At 35.8% G+C, this 21676-nt stretch overlaps 1 protein-coding gene across 4 annotated transcripts in view; it reads right to left on the bottom strand.

The window, feature by feature from the left end:
- The window catches only part of Mpp7 (MAGUK p55 scaffold protein 7), a 230102-nt gene that overhangs the window by 70076 nt on the left and 138350 nt on the right, over positions 1–21676 (bottom strand). For 3 of the 4 annotated variants that reach the window (XM_020183282.2, XM_074056319.1, XM_074056318.1), the window contains 2 exons: positions 16370–16447; positions 13694–13774 (listed from right to left, as the gene is read on the bottom strand). In XM_020183282.2, the coding sequence (XP_020038871.1) occupies positions 13694–13774; positions 16370–16447 (159 nt within the window). Of the gene's footprint in view, positions 1–13693; positions 13775–14012; positions 14559–16369; positions 16448–21676 lie in introns of those variants that run through there. The other variant, XM_074056320.1, reaches the window with a different exon arrangement.

Raw genomic sequence — 21676 nt, forward strand, 5'->3', positions numbered from 1 at the left:
GTAGACAGAGTAATTATTTGATAACCTGAATCATATAACTGGCCTGCTAATAACCCTTATATGGCTGCCCATAGATCTTGGGATGAAGACTGATCAAACTCTAGCATGTCCTTAGTCTTAGAGACCTTTTCAATCTTTTACCCTTTCTTCTTCATTTGTCTTACATAATTTTTTCTCAAAGAGGCCTAGCCAAATCATCCAATATAAAAGTGGGTCTCCCTGGTGTTTTTGGTACCACTTAATGAATGAACATATTCAGAACAGACACAATTTTTTTTCAAATACTTTTGATCAGAGGCTGATTGAATATGCAGGTATAGAACCCATGCATATGGAAGGAAAAGTTTATACAGAAAAGTTTAAGTCACAATGTACATAGGCTAATAAATTTTCAAAATGACTATGCTGTAACACAAAATGAGCGAGCCCCATAATTCCTTTTCCTAGGCTTTACTTTGTTTATACTTTCAAAGCTGATACTCTTGCATCTATTTGAAAATTACAGAAGTAGAGATCAAGGGTAAATTCATTTTTTCACTGAAACAGTCAGATTCACACATGTGTGACTGATGGCAGTAATGATTTACTTTCATTGTTGCATAGTTTTCCAGTACATGAATATTTCAGCTTCTTTATCCACTCCCATGATGTCTTTGAGGGACATTTAGGTTGTTTTAGTTCTTGACTATTGCAAATAATGCTGCTATAAGTCTTTTGATGCATACTCATAAAAAATTATATGTATATGTATAAATTTTGCCTAAGTATAATTAAGAATGGAATGTCTAGGTCATTATCGTAAGAATATTGGACAGTAGTAAAAAGAGACAATTTTTCAATTATAGCATCATATTCTACTTGCATCATATCCCCAGGTGTTACACTATTAGTTTAAACTTGGTCATTTTGTGTGCACAGTGGTATCTTCTGTGGTTAAAATTCTCAATTTTCTTACAATTCATGAAATTTAAAACCTTTTAAAGCTAAGTGTGGTAGTACACACCTGTAATCCCAGAACTCAGGAGGCAAAGGCAAGAGGATTAGGAGTTTGAGGACAGACTGGGCAACATAGCAAGACCCTGTGTCAAAAAAAACAACAAGAAAGAAAACCATTTTCATTCATTTGGCATTTGTATATATGCTTTCAAAGGTAACTCTGTGAGATTCTTGTAAATTTTCTATTGTACCCATTTCTTTCTTACTGATTTGTAAGAGTTCTTTATAATATACTGAATATAAGTCATTGTCAGTTACATTTGCTACAAACATATTAGCTCATTCTATATAGCCTGTCTTTTCACTTTTATTAACTGTTTTTTAATCAAGTGATCCTAATTTTAACAAGTACAGTTAGTGTATTTTTCTTTTATAGTTTTTTTTTATCCAACAAAAGTTTGTTTCAAGAGGAAAGAATGAATAGCATCAAGACAACATAGCACATATGGGAGATATGGGAATAGGTAGAAAACCCAAAACATGAAAGTGCTGATGTCCCCACTCCAGAGGAACTAATACAGAAACCTTAAAGTGACAGAGGTTAACATGAGAAGGGGATCAGGAACCAGTGTACAGATCAGTTAGAGATGAATCAACTTGGGTTGTAACACATTTGTACATGAAAGCAATGCTAGGAAATCTTTCTGTATATCTATCCTTTACTCAAGTAGCAAAAATGCTTTGTCTTCCTTATTATGTTTATGTCTTCTCTTCAACAAAATTAGAGATAAGGGCAGAACATGTTCTGCCTGGAAGTGAGTGGGGAGAAGAGGGTGGGGGGGAGGAAGTGAGGGGAGGGGAGAGAAATGACCCAAACAATGTATGCACATGTGAATAAATGAATAATAAAATTTTTTTTAAAAGATAACATATTTGAAGAGATAATGGTTGAAACTTTTTGAGAATTAATGAGAAGCAGACTCGGAAGATTCAAGAAGCTCAATTTAAGAAACAGAAAAAATAAATCCATACTTAGATACATCATAGTGAAACTGTAGTATGCCAAAGGCAAAGAGAAGATCTTAAAAATATTCAAAGAGAAAAGGACTCAAAAAAGAAAGACAGCTGACCTCTCGGCAGCAGCAACAGGAACTGGAAACTAGTTAAAATTCTTTTCAAATGTTTTGAAAAAGGTAAGTACTAGTCCCAATTGTCTCCAGCAAAAATATCATTCAAGAATAAGAATGAGGGACAAGATGAAATTACAGGGACCCACTAGAGAAAACTTTTAAAACTGGCTACTGACACATTAGTGTTTGAAGATGATGGATGTCAGTCAAGGAAAGGCAGTGATACTGAGAAAGGAGACAAATGATGGGAGTTCTGTGCAGGACTTAGCTTACATACAGCACAGAGGGCTTGCAGGTTATGCTGGGGGAGAAGGAATCCAGGCAGGACCCTGTGATCTCTTTGAATTAAAAAAAAAAATAGAGCTGGGAAACTGGAGAGATCAAGGAAGTAAAGTTTTCAGGGAAGTCTATGGGACAGGAGAGAGCTGTGCAGACATGATACTCTAGAGAGCTATAGGAGAATCCCCTTGGGTCCTGAGCCAAAGTCCTTACTCATGGTATGTGTAAGAAAAACCTACCAGAGGGATTAATATTCAGAATACACTGGTATATATACATACATACATATATATATATATATATATATATTTAAGAGCAAATCCATATAATCTGATAAAATTAGGAAAATAATCTGAATAGACATTTCTCAAAAGAAGACATACAAATAGCAACCAAGTATATGAGAAATGATAATCATGGGAAAATGCACATCAAAATTGTATCTGGTAGAATGGCTATCATCAAAGATTTTAAAATAATAAATACTAAAGTCTTAACATTGTTGATAGGACTATAAATTATTAATAGCCATTATGGAAAACAGTATAGAGGTTCCTCAAAATTCTAAAAATGGCACTCCTGCAATGCTCCAGCAATTCCTCTAGTGGGTATACATCCAAAGGAAATGAAGTCGTACACCAAAGAACAGATCTCACAGAAGGAGAGAGCAGAAGAACAAATGCCAAAGGCTGGAGGGGAGCTGGTTGATGGAATGAAAATACTGTTGGATAGAAGGATTAAGTTTCAGTGCTCTACAGAATTCATAGGTAGGGTGGCTATAGTAAATTATTGTGTATTTAGAAATCACTAAGGGACATGAGTTTGCCTTCCTAACACAAAGAAATAGTAACATGTTAAGAGGTGACTGACGTGAATTATTCCAATTTGAACACTTCACATTGCACATATATGTATGAAATATTTTACTGTACCCTGTGAATATGTACAGTTATGTGCCAATCAAAAAAAAAACAAAACAAAACACTACCAAGAAGGATGAGAGCAGTGGTTTGTGTGTGTGTGTGTGTGTGTGTGTGTGTGTGTGTGTGTGTTTTCTCCAGGACTGGGATCTGAACTAGGACCTTGCACTTACTAGGCAGGCACTTTACCATTTGAGCCATGCCCAAAGCCCTTTTTTGCTTTAGGCTGTTGTTCAGACAGGGTCTTGTGCTTTTTGTTAGGGCCTGTCTTGGACCTTGATCCTTCCACCTTCACCTCTCACATAGCTGGGATTGCAGGTGTGCACCATCATGCACATTTGTTGAGATTGGGGTTTAACATTTTTGCCAGGGCTGGCCTCGAACCAAGATTCTTCCAATCTCTGCCTCCCAAGTAGCTAGGATTATAGGTGTGCATCATTACATCCAATCTAAAGAGCAGTGGTTTTAATAGAGGATAATTTTAGTCCCTAGGGCCCATTGGTAATGTTCAGAGGCATTTTGGGGTCACAATTCTGTCACAATTTGGGGGATACCACTGCCATCTACTGCACAGAGGTCAGGGATGCTCCTAAATACCTGATAACACACACAACACTCTTTCCCCATCCACCCAGAAAGCAATTATCCAGCCCCAAATGTCAGCAGTTCTGAGCTGAGAAAGTCCTGAGTTTGGGTGAGACATGACTTTCTCCCAGGGCTCATGTGCTGGTGTAGTGGTATTGCGTGGTGGTGGAGCCCTTCAAAGGGTGGGACTGGTGGGAGCTAAGTAGGTCACTAGAGGCATCATCCTTGGAACAGGTTAATCCCAATCCTGAAAAGGGCACTGGCTTGGAGGGAGTGGCTGATGTGGACTGCAGCCCCCCGGCACAGTCAGCCAGTCTGCACATCCGCCCTGTAGGAACTCGGCCAAGGGAACTTTCACCAGAGGCAAAAAACACGGCACTGCCAGTCTTGGATTTTCAGCCTCTGAAATTCTGAGCTAAATAAACCTGTTTTCTTTGTAAGTATTTTGCTACAGCAAGAGAAAACAGACTAACACATCCTGCATTCAGGGAACAATCCTTGAAGCTCACACAAACCAGGAATAGTTCCTACTCTCACCAGTGAGTGGGAACTCCTCATGATTCCTAAGGCATTGAGAAGAGTTGCCAGATGGACACTGCCTCAACAGTGCAAAAATAATCCAAGATTAATGCTATTGTCTCTACTAACAAAGCTTAAAAGCAGGCCTCTGAGGGGTCAAAAATGCTTCCAGTAAATTAACTGTGTGACCAAAAGAATGCTCAAGAATATTATCTACACAAATATAAAAATGCTCAGCATCAACCAGTGGAAAACTCACAATGACTGGTGGTCAATCAAAAAGCACCAGCATGCAAAGCAAGCAGGAAACACTACTCATAAGGAAGAAAACACAATAAAGCAGTAGAACCAAGCCCTTAAATCACGCAATGACAGAACTGGAGAAAAGCAAACCGTGAAATTACACAGATAGTAGACAGGAAATGAAATGTGACCACTATAACCACATTCTAAATGTTCAAAACATATAGAAAAAATACTGAACATGATATATGAAATATATAAAGTCAGGCATGGAGGTGTATACCTGTAATCTCAGCTACTCAGGAGGTAGAGATAGGCAGATAGCAGGTTGAGGTCACCCCAGGCAAAAAATTAGCATGAGACCCTATCTGAAAATGAAAAACAGAAAAAAGAAAAAGGACTGGGGGCTTGGCCAATATAAACTATCCAAGATAAAGTGTGAAGAGAAAAATACTAAAAAATTATGAACAGGACATTAGTGAGCTGTGGGACAACATTAAATGGCCTAATCTACATATAATTGACATCTCTGAGGAAAGGGGAGATGATGAAAATATTTCAAAAAATATCACAGAAAACAGTACAAATTTGATGAAAAATGCAAACCCTAATTTAATGTTCAAGAAATTCAAGTACCCAAACACAAGAAATAAAAAATAAAACCAAGTTACTTCAAACCTGTGGGAAAATCTTTAGATCACTGAAAGAGAAAAAAACCTCCACATTGCATATAAAAGAACAAAGATCAAATATAACAGCATACTTTTCACCAGAAACAAGGTAATTCTCCAGATAATATAGCAACCTTTTCTGTAGGTGTGGTGTTGGGAATTGAACCCAGGACATTGTGCATGCTGGACAAGAGCTCTACCACTAAGCTACATCCCCAGTCCAGGTGACATCTTTGAAATATTTGAAAAAATACTGGGTAGTATTCTAGACCCAGTAAAAATATCATTTAGCAAAGAAGATTGTTTCATGGAAATAAATAGTTTTAAAAGACATGCAGAGAAATAAAGAATTCATCACCAGCAGACGTGCATTGCAAAAAATGTTAAAGGAAGTCTTTTAGACAGCACATGAGAGGTCCTGAAGGGGAATGAAAGCCCCAGAAAGGTCCACTATCTGGATGTTTATGGCAACCAAAGTAAAACAGAGACAGCTAACGAAAGTATTTTAAAACAATGCAATTATCACAACTGCAATATTCTAGGCAATATTAGGAACATCAACTATGTATCTTTCCTCCTTAGTTTTGGATGCATTTCCATGCCTGGATTCAAAAATAATTTTATTGATTTCAAGTTCTTCATTTTAATAGTTTTGCTTTACAAATATTTCTGATTAGCAACATTTTTATTTTGGACAATAAAAAGTCATTTTGTATCTCATTTTCTCATTTTAACTGTGGTGATTTTTTCTTCATTATACATGTTTTCCTTCCAAAAGGCAATACTCAAATGAAAATTGTGTTTCCATATGCCATAACCACTAATCACAACTGATGGGTTTACCTGTAGCTCAGAAGCAAATGCAGGAAATTGAACACTAGGCCTTGTAACTTGTCAGGCTCACAAGCTCTCCCTGACTTAGACACCTTGAAGTCAACTCTACCTTCTAAGAATCTGTCAAGCCCACAGAATTAAGTGTCCACCTCATAAGGATGAGTAACACTGATTCATTCCTCCAGCAGGAAGCTTAACTTTTTCCTTCAATATGCTTTAATGAAGCCTCATCCATCCTGCATGCTCAGGCAGTGAGTAATTTCTGGGAAGTGAATGTTTTGGGAAGCTGAGAAAATTACGACAAATCTTTTCATTTTATTGCCTTTAAAAAATCTACCAGATTTTGCATGACTTCCTGAATTATAATACTACATTCTAGAGATGGTATCACTTCACTATTTTATCAAAATGAGCCCCAGCATCATGACTCATACTGGTTAATTTGTCTTTACTCTAGTAATTGGAGGCCAACAAGTAGTTCTTATTCTTAAGTGACTGTGTTTGCTTCCCCTAGAAACAAAATCTCTGTATAGAGCAACATCCCTCCATCAGTGCTCTTCCATCAATGTCCCTAAATGCCACCAATGTCATGGCTTTTGTCCACTGCATCACTATGACAATCATCTGGCTACTCACTACCTTTCTCCTTTCCTATCACTTATTGTTGCTTTTATACTTCATTGCTCTTCCTAGACTTTAAAAAATTAACACTAAGATCAAATTTGTAGATATTATTGATTAGTAAGAATAATTTATTGTTACATCAAATCACACTGGCTATAATCCTTAAAAGTCTCAGTTCTCAAGGAGGCTATTGTTATAAAACGACAAATCATTTCTTAATTATTAAAGACTTGAGGACATCAAGTTATAGGAGAAAAGTGTCAGTACTCTTCAGCAGCAAAGATTACTAAAGAGGGAAATGAACAGGATCACAACTTCATAATATCATGAGTTAAAGTGCAATGGCCATACAAATGTACTGAATTATCTTATATGAAGAGATATAAAGGATTACAAGCCAACCCTTTAATAGTTTCCATTGACTTTCAATATACTGGAATCCCCTGTGTTGCAAGCACAGTGCTATTACCCAAGACAAAGATAAAAGGAACCATCCCATGCATCAGTAAGAGAGACATACTCGAATTCTTTGGTGAACACAGAACACGCACAAACACACACACACACAAACTTATGAAAAGTCAGGTTTAGTTTCTACATGCAAGTTTTTGAGCTTTGGTTTTCCTAATATTTGAAAGAGTTAATATTAGTACATAATAGGGTTTCATAATTATTAAAGGGACAATGCAAGGAGGTGTTTGGCTAATGCCTTCTCCATAATAAAAACTTAGTTATTATAATTAATTTTGATGATTATCTTTTTTCTGCAACACTCATTTTGGTTGTTTTAATTTTGTATACATACTTGTAAAGGTCATGTGTAAATATAACAAAAATTTTTCCTTTTTTCTTGAGAATGTTTTTAGTTAGTACCTATCAGTTGTACAAAGGGGTTTCCTTAGAGTATTTCCATACATATATATTCTACACTTTGATCAAATTCACCTCTTTATTACTCTTAGCAAAGTATTATTTTTATATAGGTATGTTACATTTATAAAAACTGATCAAACACAAACATCTATAAAAAACTGCACATAAAGTTAACAAACTGTGTAACTACAATCAGTATTGATCAAACTAGAAATTAACAATCGTTTAAATACCAAAAATAAAATCCAAACAACCCAGCAACTTTAAGTAAGTCAAGATATATTTTCTGGGGGAAAATAATGAAATAATCCTAAAGAGGCTGAAAACCAGATTAAATCCATACGTGACTAAAATGAAATTGAAAGATGGTCCCAAATATCCCCCGCTGATGGTACTAGGACCAAATGGCTATATAAAAATGATGTGCTAGTTTTTATGCCATTTATACCATTCCTGCATAAAGAAAACATGAAAATATTTTCAATTTCTTGTCATTTGAGAGACAGGGTCCTATCCCCAAACTCTTGTGATCAAAGGACTCTCCTGCCTCAGCCTCCAAGTAGCTGCGACTACAAGTGTGTACCATTATGCTTAACTTTGGTTTCTTTTTCAAAGGTGTAAAAAGCCAACTGCAAAACCTAACCAGAAAGTATAAAAACACAGCAGCTCAACTTTAGCCTCAGGGTAATTTTTAAAGAATACCTAAATAGTATATTAGCAAATCATGCATACAGCATATAAAAACATATTTATCTAACAGTATAAATGTTTTGCCAGTATAAGCCCACGTACATTATTATTTTGTTGTAATTTTTTTTTTTTTTTGGTGCTGCCAGGGTTTGAACTTAGGACCTCATGCTTGCTAGGCAGATACTTTACCACCTGAGCCACTCCACTAACCCCTATTGTTTTCTTAACAATTGCAAAAATCTTGTATGATTGCCTCAGTAAGTACCAGAAAGCACTGGACAAAACATATTCCTAATTTATAAAAAGAAAAAAGGTGAGAACTTTATGGAGAATTCTATCAGAAAACATCAGCAAGCATCACATTTCACAGAGAACAGAAGTGTCTCCATAGAAGGACAGAAAAACAAAAAGATATCTTTTATCATCATATTTTGAACTTTTTTTCTTTCAGGTAATTATTAAGGCACTAAAGGAAAGAAAGAAACCTACAAATATTACGAGGAAAAGAGAAAATACTCTTGTCAATGATGACACCTTTACTATACAACCACGACATATTTATTTTAAAATGTCGGAAAAATCATACTATACATGGAAAAAATCAATTTATACATATGTATACACACAGAGACATAGGACAGATCTGGTAGGAAACGTCAATATTTACATACAGAACAACATTCGACCTAAACAAGTGAGTAAATGGCCATATTCCTTTATTGAAAAACTCAACTGAATCCCAGTGGGATTTCCGGTAACATGAAAAAAGGATTTGAAATTTTTTTATGGATGAATACATTTACAGACAATGATACGAATTTAGCCTTAGTGGGTTTCATAACATACATAAAGCTATAACAACTAAAACCTTCAGATAACTGGATTAATCAAACAAGGGTTAAAAAGAGGTTCAGATACATAATGAAGATATTTTAAAGCAAGAAATTATCTATTTTTAATAAAGCAAACTTAGAAACATGCCTTATATCATATACCAAATTTTTGTATAGATAAATGATTTCAAATTTTGGGATATGAAATTTTTAAAAAGCCAAATAAAAACATGGAAGGTGATTTTCATAAAGTTTTTATGGGCACAGGAGGTCAGTCCTTTAAGCTAACTCAATACAGAAGTCATAAAGGAAACAAAAGTACATATTCTATGAGCATGAAACATACAACTAAAAGTAAAATAAAAACAAGGAGTAATTTAATGGTTTATTTTATATATATATATACTACTCCAATTCACTAAGAAAAATACAGCCAGGTACAGTGGCTCATGTCCGTAATCCTAACTACTTGGGACGCTGACATGGGGAGGATCATGGTTTGAGGCCAGATCAGGGAAAAAAAATTCACAAGATCTCATCACAACCAATAACTTGGCATGGTGGCAGTTATGTTAGGAAGCAGAGTTAGGAGGATCACAGTCTAGGCCAGCCTGAGCAAAAAGCAAGACCCTGGTCTCAAAAATATCCAGCACAAAAAGGGCTGGTGGACAGTCTCATGTGGCAGAGTGTCTGCCTAGCAAGCATGGTGCCCTGAGTTAAAACACCTGTACCACCAAAAAAGAAAAATACAAATACAAAAATCTCATTGATCACCACGCAATGTTCACATAGTACTTACTGAAAGCTTGTTACATGCCCAGAACATACTACCCCCACCTCATGTAGCTAATTTTCTAGTGGCAATAAACTTGTAAAGCTACAAAGAACAGTAACTGAACAAGACACATGTGATTAACTGAATAGTAATTACAGCTGCAGAGAGAAACAGACCTCTCATGCACTACTGCACTACACACTGAAAGAACGACTTAAGAACTAGTAATAACAAAAAATTTATGTGCTGAAAATTATGCCCAACAAGTTACTGACTTAATAAAAATACACTTTGATCTAACATTCCACAAAAGTCCATAATGTACAAAAGATGTGCAAAATAGTGCTTTTTTAAATAATAGAGAAGAAGAAAGGACAGGTCCACCTCTAAGGATAAATTAAACAGATAATTATGTTGATCAAAAAAGCCCAGAACATATCAAAATGTTAAAATCAACCTGATAGTAGCAAATGCTACAATACCTGTTATATGAAAAATGTACATTTAGATTGACACACAGGAAGTTAATTACAGCCAACTAAGAGCAATCAGCTCTAAATGTATACATTTATATACACAATTTCACAGAAGCAATTAGAGGTCCTTAGCATATCAAAAGATACTCATCTTCTCTAATAAGCAATGAAGACAGAGGATTCTGTTTTTCTCTATTCTTTGATTTAGAAGAACAGTTATAATTAGCTTTTGTTTTTATGAAGTTAGCTTGTAAAGGGTAAAATTAAAGTGAAAGTAACAGACCCTCATATCTAAGGACAATTGTCATAAATCATTTATCTAAAGTATTCCTTCTAACAACATTCATAGATTTTTTTTTTAACAAAAAAAAAAAAAAAACCCTTTTCTCTATGGGTCTATGTGGGAGTGGGACTATGTGTCTATGTCTCTCTGTCTCGGAACTTGTAAGTACTTCTCTATCCTGTGATCATCTAACTGTTTTTGTGCACATATGTATTTTCTTTTTGTGGGCTAGGTATCAAACCCAAGGTGTCACACATGCTAGGCAAGTATTCTTCCACTGAGGTGCAGTCCAGCCCTGCTAATATTTTTATGGTTTTATTTTTTACACTGAAATCCTTAATCTACTTAAAATTCACACGGTGGTTTTGCCAACACTACATGTTGAAGTTATCCCTCAGAACAAGCCATGCCCCCTTCCTTTCTCAAGGCCACAATCATGGTCCTCTAGAATTATTTCCATAGACTCCCAATGGCCTTCCCCATTCAGCTTCCTTTCCTCCCACCCTCCACCACTGCTCTGTATTCTACTTATGGAAGGATCGTGTCCTATCCTTTCAATGGCTTTCCACTGCACTCATGATTAAGTCCATACCTTCTAATATGCTCACTAGTGTGGTCATATCATTCATCACTGAAATAAGGGAGGAGCTGAAAATGAAAGAAAGCTTATTAATAATAATGCTGGAACTACAGATTATGCTGGGAAAGCCCTAACCAAAGATTCAACTGACCAGCTCCAAACTCTACCCCTTCTTCTGACACAGGCTAATGGTCCAGTGATAATGAACTTACTTTGCATTCTCAAACTTTAAAAGTTTTTCCCTTTGTAAGTCTTCACATGCTATCACTTCACCCAAAACATTTGTTCTTCACATTCAACATCCCCTTCTGCATACCTCAAACTCAATCTCTAGGTCTCAACTTATATGCCACTTCCTCTGTAGCTTTCCTTGAATACCTCACCCAAACCAAACTCGGAGTCAGCATCATTTCTGTATGTACCACATCATTTCCAAATGTTCCCTTTACCCAGTATTTCTTCATCAATCTCTTTTCTACAAGTTATACTCACAATAGGGATTAAACAAGTAAGAATGAATGATTGAATGAAGATCTAGCTCGGGTGACATTTGCAAATTACCAAAGAAAAGTTCTAAAACTTTTAAAGAAGATTTGGCAGATATGTGGAATACATGCATTACCTTCCTCTAGTGACCATATATTTGATTGTATATATTGAAGTATGTCTGAAAAAAGTCATATTACTTTGGAGTTGCATCTGGGTCTCTTTTCAGTACTGTGAATTAAGTATTTAAAATAGAACATCAGTCTAAAAACTAAATAATTTATTTTATCCTCTTAAAAGTAAAGGTAATATTCAAATTAATAACCAAGATTACACTGCTTTAAGAAGTACAGTGCCTGTCTAGCAAATGAAGCCCTGAGTTAAAACCCTAGTACCACCAAAGAAAAAGCGTGGGTGAGAGAAAAGCAAATATTTTATAGTTTATTCTCAGGACAATAAAAAGTAACTGATATATTCTGAAATACTCTAAAATTTAAAGGAATTACCTATAGAAGAGACAAAGTGATGGTAGTTAATATAAAAGATTTCAAGGACAGCAAAGTTAAATAAGTCAAAAACAAAAGATAGTCAGAGGTTGCTCACACCTGTAACTTCTGCTACTAACGGAGGTGGAGATAAGAGGATGGTGGTCAGATGCTGGCCTGGCAAAAGTGTGAGAATGTATCTGAAAAACAAACTAAAACAAAAAGGGCCTGAGAGTACAGTTCAACTGGTAGAGTGTTTGCCTAGCAAGTGTGAGACCCTGAGTTCAAAACCCCAAAACTACCAAAAAACTCCCAAAAAATCCCAAACCAAAACAACAATAAAAATTAACAAACAAAAAACCAGGAAGATACTTTCTTCCCAAGACTAGCTAATCATATATTGCCACTGCCAACTGAAGCATCATGCATCTGGAATTTCATCCACTTTCTACACATATTTCTTGAATATACACCTGTCATGCTAACTTCCCACCCATTGTTCTACTATGCTGCTATATAGATATAAAAATAAATCATCCATCTAAGATATTTTCCACATAATAAATTTAACTATTTAATTATTATAATCTCAAATGGATAGTGATAATACCTTATAGGGTATCTCCCTCTACAGCCAAATATCACTTTTCATCTGGTATAATTTTTTATTAGGTATTTCATTTCAAACACTGGTGAGCAGAATAATAAAATATCTTTTGTCTGAAATATTCTCTAATTTCTCATATTCTTGAACCAAGATAATCTCAGAAAGGAATTCCATAAGCTTCTCACAGCACACCTCACACTGCGCTGGTTGACATTAACTTGTTACATGCAGTCTAACACCAGATGAAGAAATCTTCAGAGCCTTATCTAAAAATCTTGTTGGAGCTTCTAATCTTACGGCATACTTGGTCCTTAATATCAAGAAGGAGGTGGGCAGGGGAGAATTGACGTCTGTCCACCAATACTTTACAGGCAATTTCCACTGGAAAACTGCTCTGTTCTACAAAATAGAATGATATTTTGAAACATGAATTGGTAAGAAGGACAGAAAATAGGAGATGGAAAGGGAAAGAAGAACAGAAATACTGAAATAATCTCACAGAAAAATAGATATATTTGTCAAATACACTGAAATGCCATGAACAGGCCAAGTGACGTAAACACAACTAGAAGGCCTTATGTTCTGTACTCTTACGTCACTGAAAAGGAAAATAACCTGAAGCTGCATTATATTTGCCAACTCAAATTCTAATTGAAGTACTGTGTAGTTTATCACATTATAATTTAGAAAATACTCTATAATTTAGAAAAAAATTGCTTTTTCTTAACAGGATTTAGGCTATTAACATACTGTGCACTATTTGAAAGCAAAAGTACTTGAAAACTGATGCTTGTAACAGTTCATCGGATGGCTCTGAAAGTGGTCTTGTAGAAGGTATTTATGACAGGTGTAACTTGTCCTCACCTTCACGTTGGGTTTTGACAGTAGTTTCAACAGCTCTCTGATCTCACTGCTTAATGGCTTGTTCTGAAGCTCTTCAGCCAGCTGCAAGAGAAATTACATCAACATAAGTTTCATTTAGCAGGAACACTATGAAGTGTGGTGTGTCACAACTTAAAATCTATTTTGCTCAAGATTATTACTTTCCAGTGTTATGGGAGAAGTGAACATGGAAGGAACTAGACCAGCAATCAGTGCTCTTCTTTTTAGGCCTATTGTAGATGAGATACAAGCCCTGGCTCGGGGCTAAGTAGAACTGGAGTAATCTTATCATCCAGATCACCTTCTGATTTATTGCAGGGAGGGCATATCCCAGCACTTCATCTGCATGAATGAACGGTCTTTTGCATGCAGACAAAGGACTATTTGTAAAAAGGACTGGATCAAACTTTAACACCATACAAAAAAAGACAAGGAGCTTCTGAATGAGGTGGTGAAATCCGCAGGGTTTCCAAAAACCCACAGTAGCTGTGCTGTTTAGAACTGGGGTAAAAAAGAACTAGAATGGTCTTAATAAGAGTAAATGACCTGAAACTTTTACTATATTTACTTACACAGACTGAGAAGTCTGTTAAATATAAACCAAGTTAATCATAAACCCATAATTGTTAGAAAATTACTCAGGTACCAGAAATGCTGACTGTACTTTATTATAATGATCAAGAATTCCCATTTGCTGCCTCTATCTAAAGAAAAGATTGAAACTTTTAACTGCCTCATGCTCTCCATTAAGAGACTTTGAATGTTCTCACCACAAATAAATGATTCATTACAAAGTGTGTGTGTGTGTGTGTGTGTGTGCATACATAAATTAGAATCATACAGTATCCCACCAATGTATACAATCATTACTCCCAGTAAATAATAAAATAAAAATTAAAAGATATTCCTATTAAAATTTCTATGCAATTTTAGGCTATAGGAAGGGTCACAGAATAGTTATAAGAAGAAAAGCAAGACTCAAACAGGAATAAAGATTAGAATTATGAATTACGCAGTGTATAATTCAAAATATGTAAGTCCATTTTTATTTAAGAACCCTCTTAAATCATTACATGAAAATTCCATTTGCCTCTACTGATCCTACCAAACAGAAAATTAATGGTTTATTTCTCTACTGGAACCAAAGGACTTTTTCTTTAAGAGAAAGTAAAATCAGAGAAAATGGAAAGATTAATTAATTACATTAAAAAATCGCTTTTACTTTTTCAAGGTAACATGTTAACAGAATGTTTAACTTACAAAGACACAAAAGGCTCTTCATATTCTTTATAGTTACCTACTATAAATACATTTAACATTTAAATACATTGTTTTGATGAAATTTTGAAGTTTATCATAATTATTTTTTTCTTTTCTTTTTTATTTATTTATTTTTGGCACTAGAGATCGAACCCAGGACCTCACACATGCTAGGTAAGCAATCTACTACTGAATGAATCTCCTGGTTTACATTCTAATTTTTTTTAAAAACAATATTGTTGTATTATGCTTGGGGGTTAGTTACAATGGTTTTTACATAAATGTTTCACAAAACCCTCAATACTAACCATTTGAAAACTGGGTTTTAAGCCTATTTTAAATGATAACTGCAGCTTACTCATGGAACTGTATTTACACCTTTATTTGCCTTAATTTCAAAGATTTTGGTTCTATAATGAGAAACAAGCTTTCTCATTAAACATGCTTTGAGGAATGCTTGGAATATCTGTAGATAAAAATATAAGGAACATGATTGTAGATAAAGCAAATAGCACACAACTTGGATATTCATTTCATATGCTTTACTTTGTACATTAAAATGTAAAATGCAATCAAAGAAAATCAACTTCTAAAGAGGGCTAATTTTTCTCATATTATGGTATGGCCCTAACATTTTACTAAACCAAATTGCAGTGTGCTTTATGACAATGAAGGAAAAAATTAAAAAGCGACAAATAAATTCCAGGGTATCTTACCACATACTAAGCACATTTCTCACTAGCTGAGTGTCCTTATAGTTTATCCAGGTGTGCTCTCAATTCATCCGAGTCCGAGAGTTAACAGCAGGAATCAGCAAGTCAGTTCCCCTCCCCCAGGCTTAAAATAAAATTATAGCTACAGGAAATTAAGTACTCCATCAATGCCAACTGCTTCTAAAATTTACTTTTTGGTTATGAAGGTAATTTGGAAAGGTCTAATATCCATAAATCATTACTATGCTTCACAATCCATTTTAAAAACAATATTGTCTTTTTATGTATTTCGTATGTCTCATTCCCATCCTAGTACCTGTCATTTTTTAGTACTGTCAGCAATATAACTATCCCATTTGTCTTTATTTCTCCAAAACATTCCCCTTGTCTGTGACTTTCACAGAACACTAATAACCTGACAGCTTCTCCCTCTCCAGTTGGAAGCTTAAATTTCTGTTACGTAGTTACCAAGGCATAACAGGCGGGCAGCTACATGCACAAACTTCAGAACAAGAAAGTGGATGAAAATCAACATAACATCAGTATAAGATGGGCGATGACAGGGCTTTTGGAAACATTTGTAACTTCTGGTTTCTACACAGGGCATTGCACACATCTGTGCAGTAGGACAGCTCAGCCTCGCCAAGCATGCAGCAGACACGTGCACTCAGAAAGGCAAACTTACGTCATCAGCCAAGGCTGCAGCGCCACGGAGAATGGGCAGCGGACTCTGCTTCTCATAGTAGTGGAGTTTTTCATGAATCTGGAAGAAAATGAAAGGAATGTGAGCTTACCTGTTAGCAAACAATCTCAGACATTTCAGTATTTTTATAATTGTGAAGAGAATCAGTTCTCTTGATCAGTCTAAAATGTCTAAAGTCTCATGTTTAAATAAACCTACAGATGATACACACGATTACTACGATCTGGTGTTTATTATGTGGACTCAAATGATAGAAGCATCTCTATCAGAGAGAACCCAAGTAAAAACTAAATCTTTGTTTTTCCTCCTGAATAAACAAGTTAGGTTTCTAAAATCTGTAATTTCTAAAAATATATTGCTTCAATTTCTTCAAGTATCACTGCAGTTTATACTCCCACTAAAGCATAAATTAGGAATAAAGCAAAGCAATAGGCCATCAGCCACATTCTGATGGGTAGATCTGTGGCAGCCGCCCCAAGGGAAGAGGCTGGTGCTCCTCACTTGGGTACAAGTCCAGAAGAGCTTACTAAGTGCTGATCCTCTTACTGTTCATTTTTCTCAAATGCCAACTTCTGCCTCCAACTCAAATTGCCAAGAAACAAAGGGATTTCTCATAACAAGTGACATTTCTCACAACTATTTAGCTTAAATAAAATTGTTTTCTCATATTATGAAATAAGTAAATTATGTTAACAAATAAAAATAATTGGTCTTTCACTTCCCATCATCATGACCCAGGAAACATAAAGGTAAGAATCTATTTTAATCCAATGCAAGACTATCTGAGTTCCTAAAATCTCATAGTTAAGAAGTGAAAGATACTAAGAAGTTAAGAAGTGAAAGACCCTTTGACAAATGCCTAACTATCAATACCAGGTTTAAGCTAGTTAAGCTTTTACAAAGGCGTCTTTAACACTTTATACTTGAAAACTCACTTTAACCCTTGTTTACCATTAAAGAAAACTGTCCCCACTATATATGGAAATCAGCTGTACTCAGAATTTTCTATTCTAATAGGTATCAAATACTATACTCCGTATTCAAAGCTACCCAAACTCTCCTGTAAAATTCTGGAAGACAGATTTTATTTTGATTATCTAGACGCTATTGCTAAAAGAGGATTGATTCTACTCCTTTTTGTTGACCTAGTATGTAACGACAGTAATGATACTACCAGGATGACAGTATCATCTTTACATAATTCCTTGGAACCTTTACACACTTATCTCATCTGAGTAATAAATTCTGTAAATGTAAACTATAAAATGAGTAAGGTTTGATTTAAGAAACTCTGAAAGTATGATTTTAAACAAAACCCAGACATTCCAAAAGCTGAATTAATTTTTTCAATAATTAAGTGGTCACCTCAACATATACAGTGATAGAACACTGAACTTACCCGGTTATAAAACTCATCTATTAAGCAGGAGGCATAGGTAGGAGGACCTTGGTCCTTGCCCAGCATGGGCAACAAACATGATAACCTATCTGATAAAAAACTAAAGCACAAAGTGGCTGGGGCCGAGGATCAAGTGGTGGAGCACTTGATCCTCAAGTGCAAGGCCCTGCTTTATCGCAGTTACTTGTCTAATGTCGGCCCCTTAAGTGTGTAACAGGGTAGTAATACCAGTGACCACAGTCTTTAAAGAGTTTATTATTTTCATTCCTTAGTCCTCATAAGAACATGAGAAGTAGATAACATGATTTCTTTTACAGATAAACAGATACCTAGGAGTTAGATAACTTGCTGCGTTTCCACAAACAGTAAACGTCAGAGACGGGTTTCCAAGATGGAGCCATCTGGCTCCACATCAGAACTCTTTAATCACTACTTTGTTGCCTCTCGAATGACCACCTCACCTGTGAGTGATTATGACCTGGGTTGGCCTTGAACTTGCAATCCTCCTGCCTCCATCTCCCCAATAGCTAGGATTACAGACAAAGGCCACAGTGCCCAGTCTGTACCCAGTTCTTAGAAGAAAGTTCCAGCTACTTTCATTTACATGCCTCCTGAAACATGTTCAATTTAACTAAGGGAATTTGGTACCAATAATCTAATTGTAGTTATACACACATCAGAACTATTTAAAATAAAACTCCAGTAATCAAAGTTAGTAGCTAATTACAATGCAATCTTTTGTTCTAAATCTCTCAATGACGTGCAGAGGTATTTAAACTGAAAAAAGCCCACCACCCTTTTCAGAATTATAGCATATTAAATAAACCAAAACAGTAATACTCTTCTTGGTTTCTAAGTACAAAAAAAATACTGAAAATAACTCCTTAAATCTCTACTATACTAGTAGAACAAAATCTAGAATGAGCACTTGCAGGTGTACACACACCCTAACTTCTTTCTTTTTTTTTTTTTTTTTACTATTGTTGTGCTAGGTAGGGGTACTCTGGAGAATTTACAAAGGTTCTTACAATGTATCAAATATTTGGTACTTGCAATCACCCCCTCCACTGCTCTCTTTCATCCCCATTCCCCAATTCCTGGAACAGTTTCAGCAGGTATCATTTTTGCATTTACATACATGTGTATATATTATTTTCACCCTATTCATCCTCCTACCCCTTTCCCTGCCACCTCCCCTGCTCCACGCCCCCTACCAAACACCCCCAACCCCCATCTTCCCTGCCTCTGGGCAGAACATGCTCCAGCTCTCTGTTCTCTGATTTTTGTAGAAGAAAAAGCATAAAATAAGAAAAACATGGGATTTTTGCTAGTTTGAGATAAAGATAGCTATAGAGGGAGATTCTTGTGCTATTTCCATGCATGTATGTATTACAACCCATATTGGTTCATCTCTATCAGTCCTCTTCACTACTCCCTACTCCCCCTTCCCATAGTGGCCTCAGCCAGTTTAAGATTACTATATTCGTTTCTATACAGTGAGCACATTAACTACATTCAAGTTTTTGGTTTCCTTTCCTTGTCTTATTCTGTGTGTGCATAGTCTCCCCTTAGTGTGACCCACGTCCAGGAATATAGCTGCATTTGTTTTAGGTCTATAATTCACACATGAGAGGGAACACGTGATTTTGGGCCTTCTGAGCCTAACTTCACTTAAGGTGATGTTCTCCAGTTCTATCCATTTACCTGCAAATCACAAAATTTCATTTTTCTTTGTGGCTGAGTAAAATTACATTGTGTACAAATACCACATTTTCTTAATCAATTTGTCAGTAATAGGTCCTCGTGGCTGTTTCCATCATTTAGCTGTTGTAAATAGTGCTGCAGTAACCATGGGTGTGCAGGTGCCTTTGTATAACCTGACTCACATTCCTTTGGGAATGTGGTATTGCTGGATCATATGGCAGATCTACTGTTAATTTTTTAAGGAGTCTCCATATTGTTTTCCATAGTGGTTGTACTAGCTTATATTACCAAGAGCAGTGTACAAGAGTTCCTTTTTCTCTGAATCCTTGCCAACATTTGTTGTTGCTGGTGTTCTTGATGAGGTGGAATCTTAAGAGTGGTTTTGATTTGCACTTCCTTTATGGCCAGGAATGGTGAGCATTTATTCATGGTTTATTTTTTATAGCAATTTGGACTTCTTTAAAAAGTTCTGTTTAGTTCATTTCTTTATTGGGTCATTGATTTTTTGGGGGGAGTTTAGTTTTTGAGCTCCCTGTATATTCTGGTTATCAGTCCCTTGTCTGATATATAGCTAGCAAAAATTTTTCTCCTTACTCTGTGGGTGGCCTCTTTAATTTAGAGACCACTTCTTTTGTTGTGCAGAAGCTTTTTAATTTCATGTAGTCCCATTTGTCGATCCTTTCTCTTAGTTGCTGAGACACTTGAGTTCTACTGAGGAAGTCCTTGCTTATGCCCAGTCCCTGCTCTTTCCTGTACTATCTTTCTGCTTTTTTTGTTTTTGTTTTGTTGTTTGTTTTTTGAGACAGGGTCCCCTTATGTAGCCCAGGCTGGCCTCAAATTTGTGATCTTCTTGCCTCAGTCTCCTGAGTGCTGAGATTACAGGCTATTTATTAAGATAGTCCAGCTATTTTATTTAAGAAGTGGATGCGGGGGGTGGGGGAATTTTGATTATTGAAAAAAAACACCTATGGGCCACAATCACAACCAAGAAGAACTGGAAATTACACAGTATGTCATGTAGGAATTTAAAAATATAACAGTAATGGTTGGACCCACTTTTTAAAAAATAATTTGATCTTTCTCCAAAAAGAAAAAAATTGGCAGTCAAGAGAAAATGAGGACCATAAAGAGTAAAGGAAATTTAACCCCTCTCCTCCAAAGAAAAGAACAAAATAATAGGGCAGAGGCAGCAGTACAGTGCAAATTGGAAACATTCCCCTTTCTAATTTGATGACCTTAATCTTGAGGCCTGGTTAAAAGCCCAGTACCACCAAAAAAAGGGGTGGGGGAAGAGCACCAGAAGTTTCCATGTTTATTTTTAGTTTAGTCACAGTACACTGTTCTTAACAAACAAATGGAGAGGGCAGTGCTGGGATCCAACCCAGGGCTTTGAAGATGCTAGGCAAGAAATCTGGCAAGCAGTCTATCATAGAGCTACATGTCCAACTCACCTTTAACAAGCTCTGAAACGTAGGTCTGGGGTTGTGATTCAGTGGTAGAGACCTTGCTAGCATGTGCAAGACCTTGGGTTCCATTCCCAGTACACACACAAATCCAATGTTTTAATTGTTAATGTTCCATTTATCAAACACCTTAAACACTTAGAAATAAAGAAAATAAGCTGAGTATGGTGACATATGCCTGTAACCCCCTCTTCTTGGGAGAGTAAGGCAGGAGGATTAATAGTTTGAGGCCAGCCTAAGAAACATAGCAAGATTCCAGTTCAAAACAAAATTTTAACTAAAAATAGAATAAAATAATAAGGAAAATATAATAGCTGCATACCCAGTATTAAGCTCAAACAGATACTAACTAGATATCTGAGCTTCAGATAGCTTATGAAATACACCCCAAGAGAGATGGTTAACGACCCACTTTTTCATCCCTTCCTTCTCTCTCTTTTCCAAGAGAAACAATTATGCTAAAACTACTGGATATATGTCATATACATTTTGATATTTTAAGCATATATCTTTAATAAATATATGATGTTATTTGTTATTTTGGGGTACATTAATGGCACTGTTTCCTTTCAATATTATATTAATATACCTAGGTTGGTAAATACAGATTGCTCTGATTCATTCATATTAATTAAGTGTTCATTAGTTGGTAATCATATTAACAGGGTATACATATCCATTCTTTGACTGAAGACAGTATAGTTGTTCTATTCTTCTGCAAAT

This window comes from Castor canadensis, chromosome 15, assembly GCF_047511655.1.
Source record: "Castor canadensis chromosome 15, mCasCan1.hap1v2, whole genome shotgun sequence".
NCBI classification, from domain to species: domain Eukaryota; kingdom Metazoa; phylum Chordata; class Mammalia; order Rodentia; family Castoridae; genus Castor; species Castor canadensis.